Source organism: Cavia porcellus, unplaced genomic scaffold (genome assembly GCF_034190915.1).
Source record: "Cavia porcellus strain 051 isolate PalLab524CR breed Dunkin Hartley unplaced genomic scaffold, mCavPor4.1 scaffold_7, whole genome shotgun sequence".
NCBI lineage: Eukaryota > Metazoa > Chordata > Mammalia > Rodentia > Caviidae > Cavia > Cavia porcellus.
In genome coordinates, this window is record NW_026947490.1 from 37233981 (window position 1) to 37246460 (window position 12480).

A 12480-nucleotide genomic window follows, 5' to 3' on the forward strand; every position below is an offset into this window, starting at 1 on the left:
TCCATGCATGGACTGGACCAATCATAGCCCGAGAGGGACGATCTTGAAGGAAGTAGAGGCGGGACTTCCTGCTGTTTTCGTGTGCGTCGTCTCCCTGCGCCTGAACCGTCAAGGCTGAGTACCGGCGCCTTGTTTAGAGACGTGTAGGGGACGCTGGGAGGAGTAAGCCTCCCTGCTCCGTTTCCTCTGACAGCCGAGCACCTCCTCCTTCCTAATGGGGTGTCCCATGGGTCTCCATGGTTGCCAGCGGTGCCCTCACTTCGTGTGCATTTTACGTGAGGGACACTAAGGCTGGGGACAGGTCTGTCCACCAAGGTCACCAGGCCAGGCTGGGGCCAAGCGCTGGAGGTCGCCGGCTCCTCGCACCCCCGCGTCCGTGATGGCGGCGGCGCAGGTGAGTGGACGAGGATTCCGGCTCTGTGGTTCCTCTGGTTTTCAGAGAGGCTGAGGCCACAGTTTGCGAGTTAGTCCATCCCTTGGTTCCCGGGAAGGGGACTGTTGATGAGGGCGGCTCCTTCTGAAATGTCAGCTGGCACTTGTGTGCACGTAGCCCCGCACTGCTGCTTTGAGTCCGCCCGCCCTGCGCCCTCCTCCTACCTGGCCTGTTTCTTCCGGTTCCTTGCTCTTGAGACCCAGGAGCCAGACCTCACGAAGATGTCTTGTGCTGTGCAGCCTTGTCCTGCACTCGGCCTTGCTGGTGACGTTGCCTCTGAATCTTTGGCCTCCCTTTATACCCTGATTAGAAACTGACTACTGTGCGCATTATCGTGCCTGTTACACTGTGTATGGGGAGGTCTGAAGAAGTAACATAAACTGCAAGTCCAGCGTGCCTCCTTCAAGTAGTGAGTGCCGGGTGTGTAGGCATCTGGCAGGGATTGTGCGCTCAGGAAAGGCACATTGGTCTAAAAGAAGTTGTCAGGGTACCCATGGGTTTTCCCCCACATGGTAACTCATGTTCTGGGTGGGTGAGATTGTGATTTTTTTTCTTGCCATAATGAAGATTTAATCTAGGGCCATAAGAGTGCTAGGCAAGTGCTCCTGTACAGTTGTACATCCCCAGCGCCTTTTATTAAGTCACTGTCTCTTTCCTTCAACTTGTGATCCTTTTGCCTCAGTTTCCTAAACAGCCTGGATTCTGGGGTTGCACTGCTAATACCAATAGTACGATCTTTTGCTGGATGTTACATCCTGTTTTCTCAGGGCATCATGGTCCATTCAAGACCCTAGTTTCTCATGGCCATTGCTTGCTATGCTGTCTTGGACTCTTGTTCCTTCTTCTTGAAGTATCTTAGCCTCAGGTATAACTCCTGGAAGGTCAGGTAGGAAAAACAGTGGTGGCTCATTTTGAATTTTCCACAGGCAGCTGTGAGGTCCAGAAGGCTGCAGGAGCTGATCCAAGCCCTAGCACTTAACCAACAGATAACACTACCTCAGATATCTGTTTAATAAGATAGATGATAGTGCCCTCGGAAATATTTTCAGAAGTGCCTGAGATGGATATAGCAGTGAAACTTATTTGGAATGCATCACAATCTCATTAACTGTGTGTTAAATCTGCTGGTAGAGGAATGTCATATATGCATGAGTAGATTGCCCACCAGTGGAGCCTGGATTCAAATGCTGCCTCTTGTATAAGTTTGGATGAACTGGTAGAGCTTCCTGGACCCCTAACCTATGGGTTTGAAATGGAGGTGATAGTGTTCACCTGCAGGACTGTGGTCCATCACTTTACTTACTTACTTTTTTTCTCCCCTTTTCTTTCTTTCTTTCTTTCTTTCTTTCTTGCTTGCTTGCTTGCTTGCTTTCTTGCTTTCTTTCCCTTCTTTCCCTTCTTTGAGACAGGGTCTCACTGTGTAGTTTTGGCTGGCCTTGAGTTAACTGCGTAGCCTAGGCTGGTCTCAAACTTGTGGTGATCTCCTGCCTCAGCCTCACAAATATAAGATTACAGGTGTGTGCACCATGCACAGCCTCCTCCTTGCCACTATGTTTCTTTTACAAGCACCTTTTCTTTAATTTTTATGAGTGCTCATGGTGAGTCAAAATTTTATTTTTACTTATTTTATTGACCTGAGATTAGAGATTCAGACAAAGAAAGGTCCCATATTCACACAGTAAGTAGCTGTTGATTTCTGAAGTTTGTTTTTAACCCTAGGATTTGGCTTCCGAGCTGTTGCCTTCTAGTCCCTTAGCTGTGGCACAGAAAGTCCTCATCAGGAGCCAGGCACAGCGAGGACCAGTTCAGGCGCTATTCTTTTCACTGCTGTATTATTTTTGTTATTTTTTACTTCCTATTCCTCGTATCTCTGAGCACTTGCTATGTGTAGCCTATAATCCACTCGAAACTGTCCTAAACTTGTTTCAGACTGCAGTGTCTTCCTGCCTATGAAACTTCTGTGGTGTACACTGCTGTAATCTATCCAGGCAGCACCCTTCTTACACTGGAGCACAGCACAGGGCTCAGCCCTCTTGGGGTGCTTGGTGATCTGGTCCTTGGGTGTCCATGTCTTTCACTGTGCTCAAGTCACAGTCTCATCCTGTCCAAGGCAGATTCTGCTTCCTGTATTTGACTTTCCAGGTGGCTGTCACCTTTGAAGATGTGGCTGTGAGATTCACTGAGGAGGAATGGGTGCAGCTGGACATTTCCAAGAGGACATTATACTGGGAGGTGATGCTGGAGACCTGTGGGCTTCTGATCGCTGTGGGTAAGGCTCCTCTCTCTCCCACCTGACTCTTTTCTTTCAGCCCTCTGACTCTGGGCCTAACCAGTCATCTAGCCTTCAGTAACTGCCCCCCTTGCAGTACAAAGCAATCATCTCTTTGGGTTCATCTGTATGTTTTTGATTCTTTGACTCACCTAGTAAGAGTTGGGAGACAAAACAATCTGTTTGGTCACAGTCAAAAGACGGATATGTTGGAAAGCCATTAGGATGTTAGGCAGAATCCAAAGGTAACTTTTCTCACAGCATCCCTTAAGGGACTGATGAACTCCCAGGGAGGGAATATATTAATGCTGTGGCTTGGCTTCTCTTTGAAGGTCTGTCACTGATTCCATGGTGTCATCCTGCCTCTGTCATTTTGTGAAGAAAGTGGCCACATAGTCTCTTAGGCCTTAGATTCTCTGTCTTGGTTTTTCTACGTGTACATATCATCTATTCATAGGGTATTAAAGTTTTCTGGCACCCCCATTCTTAGCAAATATGGAAAATAGAATGAGTCCTACATAAAACTTCATATATTCAGTCTCAAGAGAGTGCCTTCATTATGGGATCTTGTCCTTCATAGCACTCAGTGATGGAAGTCTTTTGTCTTATAAAATGTTGGTATTTGATGTTCATGCAAATGTCAGCGTGTGTCCGTCTTAGCCACTTTCTGTCATTGCTGGGATGCAGTGCCTCCTACAACTTAAGAATGGTACATTTTGTATCGCAGTTTTAGAAGTTTCAATCCTTGGTGGGTGGATCTGGACACTGAAAGAGCAGGTAGGAGGGCCTGGGCAGGGACAGCTGCTTGTGTCATTCAGCTGGGAAACAGATGGAAGGTAGGAACCAGGCCCAAGAATATACCTGTTCTGATCATCATCTTCTGAGAACTGCCTCTAGTCAGACTAAGGCTTTGCAGCTCCGGCGCCTCTAGATTCCTGTATCTTTGATCCTGGCAAGTCTGTCGGGGAGGTCTTGATTCCAGTTCAGTCTTTTCCCTGTACAGGGTCATAGCTCATCTAACAAGCCTCCTGGGTTAGTGGGGAGTGCTCTACTTTTTGTGTTGCTGTAGCTTTTCATGTTTTTGGTTCCTGTCCTTAGTCTAGGTCTTCGGCAGGTACACTCATAGAGGTCCCAGCATGTTGTAGGACAGCAGTAGGTAGAAGACATCCTGTGCGGCCCTTGCTAGAATTTAGATTTTTTGAGCAGTCTGTGTCATCACTCGTCCACCTGATTACTGATTATCAGGTGGTCTGGGAGACGAAAGAAATACTTTTTTAATGTGCCAGGTGCTACAATCACCTGGGCCCAGTGCTTAAAACCCAATGCCAGTCCTTATCCTCAGAGATTTTGTTTCAGTTGGTCTGAATAACAAGGAGACATCCCTAAGTAAACTTGCATGTTGCAGGGAGGGGAAGGCTCTGAATTAATTACAGAATAGCAGCCAGGTGCCATAGCATATGCCTACACTCAGCAGTGTAGGGTACAGAAGCAGGAGAATTTCTAGTTGTAGATCAGCTTGTACAATTTAGCAATTTAGACCCTGTTTTAAAATGAAAAAAATAGAAAAATAGGGCTGGAGATATAGCTCAGGGAGAAGGCCCTGGTCCAATTGTGAATATCACCAGAAAAAAACATAGAAAAGAAAAGAAAAAAAACACCAGCGAAATATGTCTGGACGTGTTAAGATTCTACAAGATGGAAATCAAAAGGAGCTGGGTTTGTGTCTACAGCCAGTTGTGGGGCTGGGGATTTAGCTCAGCGGCATAAGCGCCTGCCTTGCAAGCAGGCAGTCGTGAGTTCAATCCCTGGTACCAATAAAAACGAAAAAGACCAAAAAAAAAAAAAAATCTTATACAGCCAGTTGTATTTCCTCCAGTGTACCAGCTCCAAACATAGCACTTTGTAGTTTACTTCCAGGTTGTAGTTCACAGAAGCTCTGCCCCAGGCTCTCTTCCCCATCCTGAAGATCAGGGCTATATTGCAACGATTCATCTCACTGATGCCTGTGTCTCCTTCTCCATGCACAGGCTGTCCTTTGTCCAAGTCAGAGCTGATTCACCAGTTGGAGCACAGACACACATTAAGGAAAACAACAAATGGCCTCTCCCAAAGGATCCATCCAGGTGGGTGCTGGCTACCGGCAAGGTAAACGTAACAGTAGGTTGGAGGGTAGGGGTGATGGCACTTATAGATTTTTAGGTGACCACTGCCTCCGCACCCTGAGAATCATCTTTCTGTGGCCTCTGGGCTGTGGGATCTGTGGTGTCCATAACCTGTGGTTGCCCTGTTGGTAAGGAGTTCGGTATGATGCAGGGATTCATGGACCCCACGTCCTCTGTCCACAGCACAGGGGCTGATGCTTCCCTGGCACCTTCATCTGGCACAGGGGAGATGAAGTCTTTCCTCTTCTCCACACCTAGCTACAACACCTCTAGACACACTTTGGTGTCAAGGTTGGGGACTGTGGCTGAGCTCATGTCCTTTATACTCAGTCTGTCCTGAGAGTCCACAGTAATAATACACTGCCACTGTGTGACTGATGGTGTGCTAGATTGTATGTGAGACTGCCGTGTACTATACCTGACCATAGCGAGTGGTTCAGTGAAACAAAGCTGTTGACAGTATTCCTATTATTCACCCTGATGAATATTGGATTTTACCTCTCCTGAATAGTGAGGAAACAAAGCTTATAACAGTGCGCTCTGCATGCTGTCATTTCCTGTCTCCTCCCACACGTCCCCTGAAGATCAGTCAGCCTCAGAAGATCCCTTCCTGTGTGTCTTCATACTCCTCATTTTGCAGAGCCCTACAGTAACTTCTGATCTTCTCTGTCCCCCACTGGGATGCCCAGGTCACAGGAGCCACCCTGTATTGGTTGGCACACTTCAGAGCCAGCGTCCCTTGCCTTTGGTTCTCCCTTTATCTGTGTTATTACTCATCTTCTATTTCCTAGTCTTGATTGTGAGTCGGGGGTCTCAGTTTCATTCTCTCTGTAATCTGCCCTGGGCACTCCAAGTTTCCTTTCAAAAGTCTGAAGAATCTGGTATTGGGCTGTGTCCAGTGTTATTTGTTTGTAAGTGAATTCTGCACATGTAGAGATGAGAACTTTGGTAGATCCAGAAGAGTCATGGCTCGAGGCATGAACACATCTATGTGACAGCAGTGTGGTTCACAAACAGAAGTGCTTAGCAAAATTTTGCTTCTGTTCTCAAACTGTGCATCAGGTGATGAACATGACTACAGCCATCATCCTCACATGAAGGAAATGCGGCCATGGTCCCCACTCTGATGTGGTCCTCACAGTTGTGTACAGACTTGTGCGCACTTTCTGTGAAGCGTCTTTGCTTGTTAGCACGTATACTACTCTATGGCACTATTCATTCCAGCATGGCTCCAGAGAACGTGCTGAGCGAGTATGGTGTTAAAACGGAAGTACAGAATGGCTGTGAAGGTGAGCAGAATGTGTGGAGCAGGAGTGAAGGTAACAAGAATGTCACAGTAGTAAGAAAGTTCAGAGAAAGAATGGTGAGGTTTTGAAGAAAGTAACAATTGAATTGAGAAAGGAAACTGTAAAAAGTATGGTGCTCACGACACAGATCTGGCCTCCGTACAGAGAGCGAAGTTGACAGTGCTGACTGTTAAGTGCCATCAGGGGAGCTGAGGTACCACAAGGAGAAACGACGTTAACCAAGCAGGGGACACAGTGCAGGAAGAGGGGATTGAGTAAGAAACAGCTGGCAGCTGGCAGTGTTAGTCAAGCTGCAATGTGTGAAAAAGCCAGGGAGTTGCAGATATACTACTGGAAAACTACAAGTGCAACAGATGATGTGTGTAAAGCCATCAGAGGGTGATTTGATGCATTTCACAAAAGAAGAGGCGTCCACAGTGTACTATGACCTAGTGAGGCTTCCAGTCCTGACAAGGCTACTGCTGCTGCCTACAGGAAAGTGCTCGACTTCACGAAGGCAGAAGAGTGTGTTCCTCAGCAAGTGGACAAGGCTCCTCTGAAGATGCTGAGCAAAACCCCGTCATGCAGGAGGAAAAGGTGCTGCTGAGCACTGGCCCACAGAAGGCAGACTGATCCTGTTGCTGAGCGTGAATGCAAGCATTGATCTGAAGACTAGGCTACTGCCAGTGTACCATTCCCAGGCCCCTCAGCATCAAGGAAGATAGTGTGGTAAGGCCGGACTGTGTCTCACGTGGAGGTCCCTTGTGAACACTTGCATCACAAGGCAGTTGTTCATGGAATGGCTATGAGAGGTGTTCAGACCCACCATTAGGAAGTATCTTTCTGTCAGCCAAATGCCTGGAAGGTGTCTTCAGATGGGCGCTGCGCTGGTACACCCTCCAGCCTTGGTGGATGGCATGGATGCCGAGCATGACTTCATGACACCTCTTCTGCAGCCCACAAACCCGCAAGTTGTCTGCTTCCTCAAGAAGTTATACACACAGGCCCTTCACCGGAGGTTTTAATGTAAGTAAAGAGAGGTTCTTGACTTGGAAGGAGTTCTGGAAGAAACATTTCAAGGTCTCTACTGCATCAACCTCACTAATAAAGCCTGGGAAAGTGTCACATACCAGACCTTAAACTCAGCGTGGAGGAAACTGTGACCAGAATGTGTCACTGAATGGGTCTTTGCAGGGACTGATGTACAAGCAGGAGATGTGATTGTGTCCATGGGCAGAACTCTATGGGACTGCACATTGATGGTGCAGACATAGAAGAACTTGCCGAACTCCAGAGGCAGCAGAAGGTGCTTGAGGAGTATTCCACAAGGAAGAGGAAGAGGAAGAGAGGGAGAAGGTTAGCAGTGATATAGTAAAATCTGTTTAGGAAAAATGGAATGAGTGCCAGGATTCCTTGAGAAACACCATCCCAACATAACTGTAAGGAACAGAGTGTTGGGTCTGAGGAACAGTAACATGGCCTCGCATTTCCAGAGGGTTATGCCCACAGGAAAAAGCAGTGATAGTAGACAGATTTTTGTTGTTAAAATAAACCCTGCAGCTAAGCAACAAAGGAGAGAAAATCTCTGAAAGAGATCTCTCCAATGTCCTTATAGAGGGGGACTTTCCCTCCAAACAGTAACCTCTGCTACCCATCTTCCTGTCCTCCATGCCAGAAGCTGCCTCAAGCTCAGAATTCTCCTTCTTTATATTATACTGTATTGTACTTGGTTTCATATTTTTGTGGTTAAAAAATTATATGTGATTGAGAATGAATTAATGTTTATATTGAACCTCGTGGGAAAATTTGATTCTGTTATCTATTAAGTTCATTTGGGCCAGAACAGATTAACTTATTTATATTGAACTATATCAGGAGACTTGATTCAATTCACAAGAATTGTGGTACAAATGAAGTTTGTGAGTCAAGGTGCCATGGTGTTGCTTCCTTCATCACTGATGCAAATGAGATTTTTCTCAGTTAATAAAAAGGTGATACCATGTGACAGCAAGAAAGTTTCAAGAATGCTATGAACAAAAAGAAAGACATTTCACAAGTGGGTTTCCTAGATTTTAAGTCATTCCAGGAGCAGAGTCTTGTTTTTCATCTTATTCTTACTGAAATGCTGATTTCCTTTCTCTGGAGCTGCTGTCACTCACAGTCCCTTTTGTGTATTACATTTCCTTCAGGTAACAGCGCAGAACTTAACAGCATGAAGCTCAGTCCTGCTTACCAGGCCCGACCCAAGGGAGCCTTGCTCCAGGACCGTCAGACAGAAAAAGCCTATGGGGACTCCCTGTTGGAGCTGCCCCAGGGTCAGGACAGGCCCTGCAAAGTACAGGAAGGACTCCTGAGACCAGAGATGGAGGCCTCGAGGGAGAAGCTTCCTGGAACTAGGAGCCCTGGAGGTGATGGCACGGGGTCAACTGACAGTGTGTGTTCGGGGACTGTGCTTGGCAACGTCTCTCCACCCTCAGTTTCCTGTATCTGTGACTCCCGTGGGTCAGCTGCAGATCACTTGGTCCATGAAGGAAAAAATCCCTTCAAATGCAAGGAATGTGGGAAAGTGTTTCAGAAGGAACGCTTACTCCTTCAACATAAGTTGATTCACACGGGTGTGAAGCGCTACGAATGTACAGAATGTGGGAAGTCCTTCCGCAAGAGCACTCACCTCCTCCAGCACCACATTGTCCACACCAGGGAGAGGCCCTATATGTGCTTGGAGTGTGGCAAGGCCTTCAGCCGAAAGTCCTATCTCACCCAGCACCAGCGCACACACAGTGGAGAGAAGCCTTACAAGTGCACTGAGTGTGGCCAGGCCTTTGCCCACCGGTCCACATTTGTCTTGCATAACCGAATGCACACTGGCGAGAAACCCTTTGTGTGCAAAGAGTGTGGCAAAGCCTTTCGAGATAGACGAGCTTTCAATCGTCACAAGATCTTCCACACAGGAGAGAAGCCCTATCAGTGCTCAGAGTGTGGCAAGGCCTTCAACCAGCGGTCGTACCTCACGTGGCACCAGCAGACTCACAAGGGAGTGAAGCCCTTCCAGTGCAATGAGTGTGGGAGAGGATTTTGTGAGATTGCAGGACTCATTCATCACTATGTCATCCATACTGGGGAGAAGCCCTATAAGTGTGTGGAGTGTGGGAAAGCCTTCCTACGTGAACCACACCTCAGGCAGCACCAGCGCATCCACACTGGGGAGAAACCTTATGTGTGCAGTGAGTGTGGAAAGGCCTTCGCTCACTATTCCACTTTGACCTTGCACCGAAGGGCCCACACTGGAGAAAAACCCTTTGAGTGCAAAGAGTGTGGGAAAGCCTTCACCAATCGGAAAGACCTCATCCGCCACGTTAGCATCCACACAGGAGAGAAGCCATATGAGTGCATGGAGTGTGGGAAGGCCTTCAACCGCCGGTCACACCTGATAAGGCACCATCGGATTCACAATGAGGAGAAGCCCTACAAATGTATGGAGTGTGGGAAAACCTTTTCACGAAGCACAAACCTCATTCAGCACTCCAACATCCACACTGGAGATAAGCCCTATAAATGTAGTGAATGTGGAAAGGCCTTCAGCCTCAGCTCCTCCCTCAGGTACCATCAAAGGATGCACACGGGGAAAAACTCAACCAGCGTCAGAAATGAGGGAAAATCTTTCCCAAATGTGCAAGCCTCCGTCAACATTGAAGGGCTCATATTAGGGAAAGATTTTCTTCATGTAACCACAGAGGAACATGAGTGTTCAAGGGAATCATCTATCAGAGCCTCTGATCATTCATACCACAGAGAAACTGGGTTAGCCTCATCTCTATAAAAATATAAATAATCATTTGTTGTCTAAAGAGTCATATTTGAAAATGACTCAGTCTGCAGTCTTCTAGTCTTCTACATCACCTATGAGAATTCAGTGGCCACTCTTAGGAAAAGGCCTCAGTCACCTATTTCTCGTATATGCTGAAATGTTACCTTAAGGGTATTTTTGTATGCTTGTTTGTGGTACTAGGGGATGGAACCCAGTGCCTGTGCACTAAACTCCATCCCACCCCATCACTTCCTAGTTATAGTTTATAGGTGTGGCTGGTTATAGGTGTATGGCTCCTTCTAAAAGTTTTCTACTTTACCTCTTCCATTTGACACTGGTCTATATGAAAGTGATTTTTGTATTATGCAAGGCTTACATTGAATTAATTTCTTTTGTTGTTGAGGAATACATACATTGCTTGTGTAATGACAGACTTCCATTCCTGCACCTAGGTCATTAAATTAACTGGTCACTAAATGAAGAATTGTACACAGTAGGTGTAATGTCAAAGGAAACTCCAGGTAGATGATTTTGCTTTTATTTGTATACCTTTCACATGTGGTACTATAATGTGTGACAGCATAAAATACAGTACTCACAGTATAATCAGCAAAAGTTACCATAATGTATAAACAAGATATATTGTACCAAAAAAGATACTGGGGTTCTATAAACAAGAACTATACCCCTACCCCACAAAAGAAGGACGGGTAAGTGCAAACAGTCTGAACATCCATTTAACACATGGGTCATTAAATGAGGAGTATCTATATTCATTTGTCCCAGCACCATTTATTCTAAAGACTGTCCTGACTCTTGAATTATTTTTGTCTTAGTCATAAATTAACTGAGCATATTCACTCTTGTCTGTTTCTATGTTCTTTGGTAATAATCTGGTTTTGTAGATTGTTTTACTGGCAGAGGCCAAACCTCTGTCAGTACCATTCTCTTTCTTTCCTCTCTCTCTCTGTCTCTCTCTGTCTCTCTCTGTCTCTCTCACTCTCTCTCACTGTCTCTCTGTCTCTCTGTCTCTGTCTCTGTCTCTGTCTCTGTCTCTTGCTGTTTTGAGACAGGGTCTCACTATGTAGTCCAGACTGGCCTTGGACGTGCTCTGTATCCCAAGCTGGCCACATCCTCAGGGCATTCCTTCTGCTACACCCTCCTGAGTACTGAAGCTATAGGTATCTTGTTTTATGATAGCTATCTACTAAATTTTAAACATAAATTGATTTTATTATTTTTGCTCTGGTAAACGTTGTAGATTTACGTATCAGTTTTATTGAGGTGACTTTAAATTTGTGTATTTAGGAAGCATCTTGCTGGTTTTTTGTTTGTTTGGTACTGGGAATTGAACTCATGACCTCGCACTTACCTGGCAGGCACTTAATGCTGCTGAGCTAAACCCCCTGCCCTTTGTTATTTTTGTAGAAATTGCCTTAAAAGTGTTTAGATTATTCTGGTGATAACATGTTTTGTATGTTGATCCTTCTAGTCAATGAATGTGGTTTTTTCTTTAAATGCCCTATAATTTATTTCATAAATATTTTGTAATTTTCAGGTAATCCTGGATACATTTTATTTTATTTTTTCTTTTTTTTAGGGGGTAAGTGTGATACTGGGACTGAACCCCAAGTTTAGGCATGGTAGATCGATGCTTTACCACTGAGCTATTCCTAAGCCATTTCCTTAATTCTTAAGGAATTTAATCCTTAATTCTTAAATACTGAGACAAGATCTTGCTACATTGTCCAGGTTGGCCTAGAACTTGCAACCCTCCTCCAGCTTCAGTATTCAGCATAGCTGGGATTACAGGGGCATCCCACCAATTTCATTGTTGACATCTTCTGTGGGACCATTTTCTGTGACATCAACGGATTCTTTTTCTTTTTTCAAGACGTGGGGCCTCTGTGTTGCCCATGCTGGGCTCTAACTCCCAGGCTCAGGTGATCTTCCTGCCTTAGCCTCCTGCTAGCTTGGATGATAAATGCTGTTGTATCCAGGTTCATTCTAAATTTTTAATATCTTTCGTATGATCATTGGCATTAGAGGGAAGTACACTTATTTTTTAGGATGATGACCTCGAATCAGACCTTGCATAGCTCAGTGACTAGTTCTGTAACTGTACTAGTAATTTTCATACATTGCTGAAGATTCTTTTAATAAAATGGCAAACAATTTGGCAAACGGGTTTCTGGTGTGTGTCTTTTATTTACTTTTCTCTTATTATTGTACTATAGGATCTTCCATGATGTTGAATAAAATGATAAAAGTAGATATGCTTACCATGTTATTAATGTTTGTGGAAAACATTCAGTGTTTAGTATTATGCATCATAGCTATATGGTTTCACATTGATATTCTTTATCTACTTTAGAAATCTTCCCCAAGCTGGGTGTGGTGGCTCACGCCTGTAATCCCCGCACTTGGGAAACTGAGGCAGGAGGATTGTTGCGAGTTTGAGACCAACCTAGGCTACAAAGTGAGCCCAAGATCAGCCTGAACTGCACAGCAAGACCCTGTCT

General features: G+C 45.5%; 1 protein-coding gene across 2 annotated transcripts in view; it reads left to right on the forward strand.

Moving 5' to 3' along the window:
* The window catches only part of LOC101788521 (zinc finger protein 543), a 50997-nt gene extending 38851 nt beyond the window's left edge, over positions 1-12146 (forward strand). Inside the window, exons 1-3 of one of the 2 annotated variants that reach the window (XM_004999801.3) lie at positions 145-2702; positions 4730-4825; positions 8340-12146. In XM_004999801.3, the coding sequence (XP_004999858.1) occupies positions 2501-2702; positions 4730-4825; positions 8340-9970 (1929 nt within the window). In that variant the 5' untranslated portion in view covers positions 145-2500 and the 3' untranslated portion in view covers positions 9971-12146. Of the gene's footprint in view, positions 1-144; positions 2703-4729; positions 4826-8339 lie in introns of those variants that run through there. The other variant, XM_023566071.2, reaches the window with a different exon arrangement.
* The last annotated feature ends 334 nt before the right edge of the window (positions 12147-12480 follow it).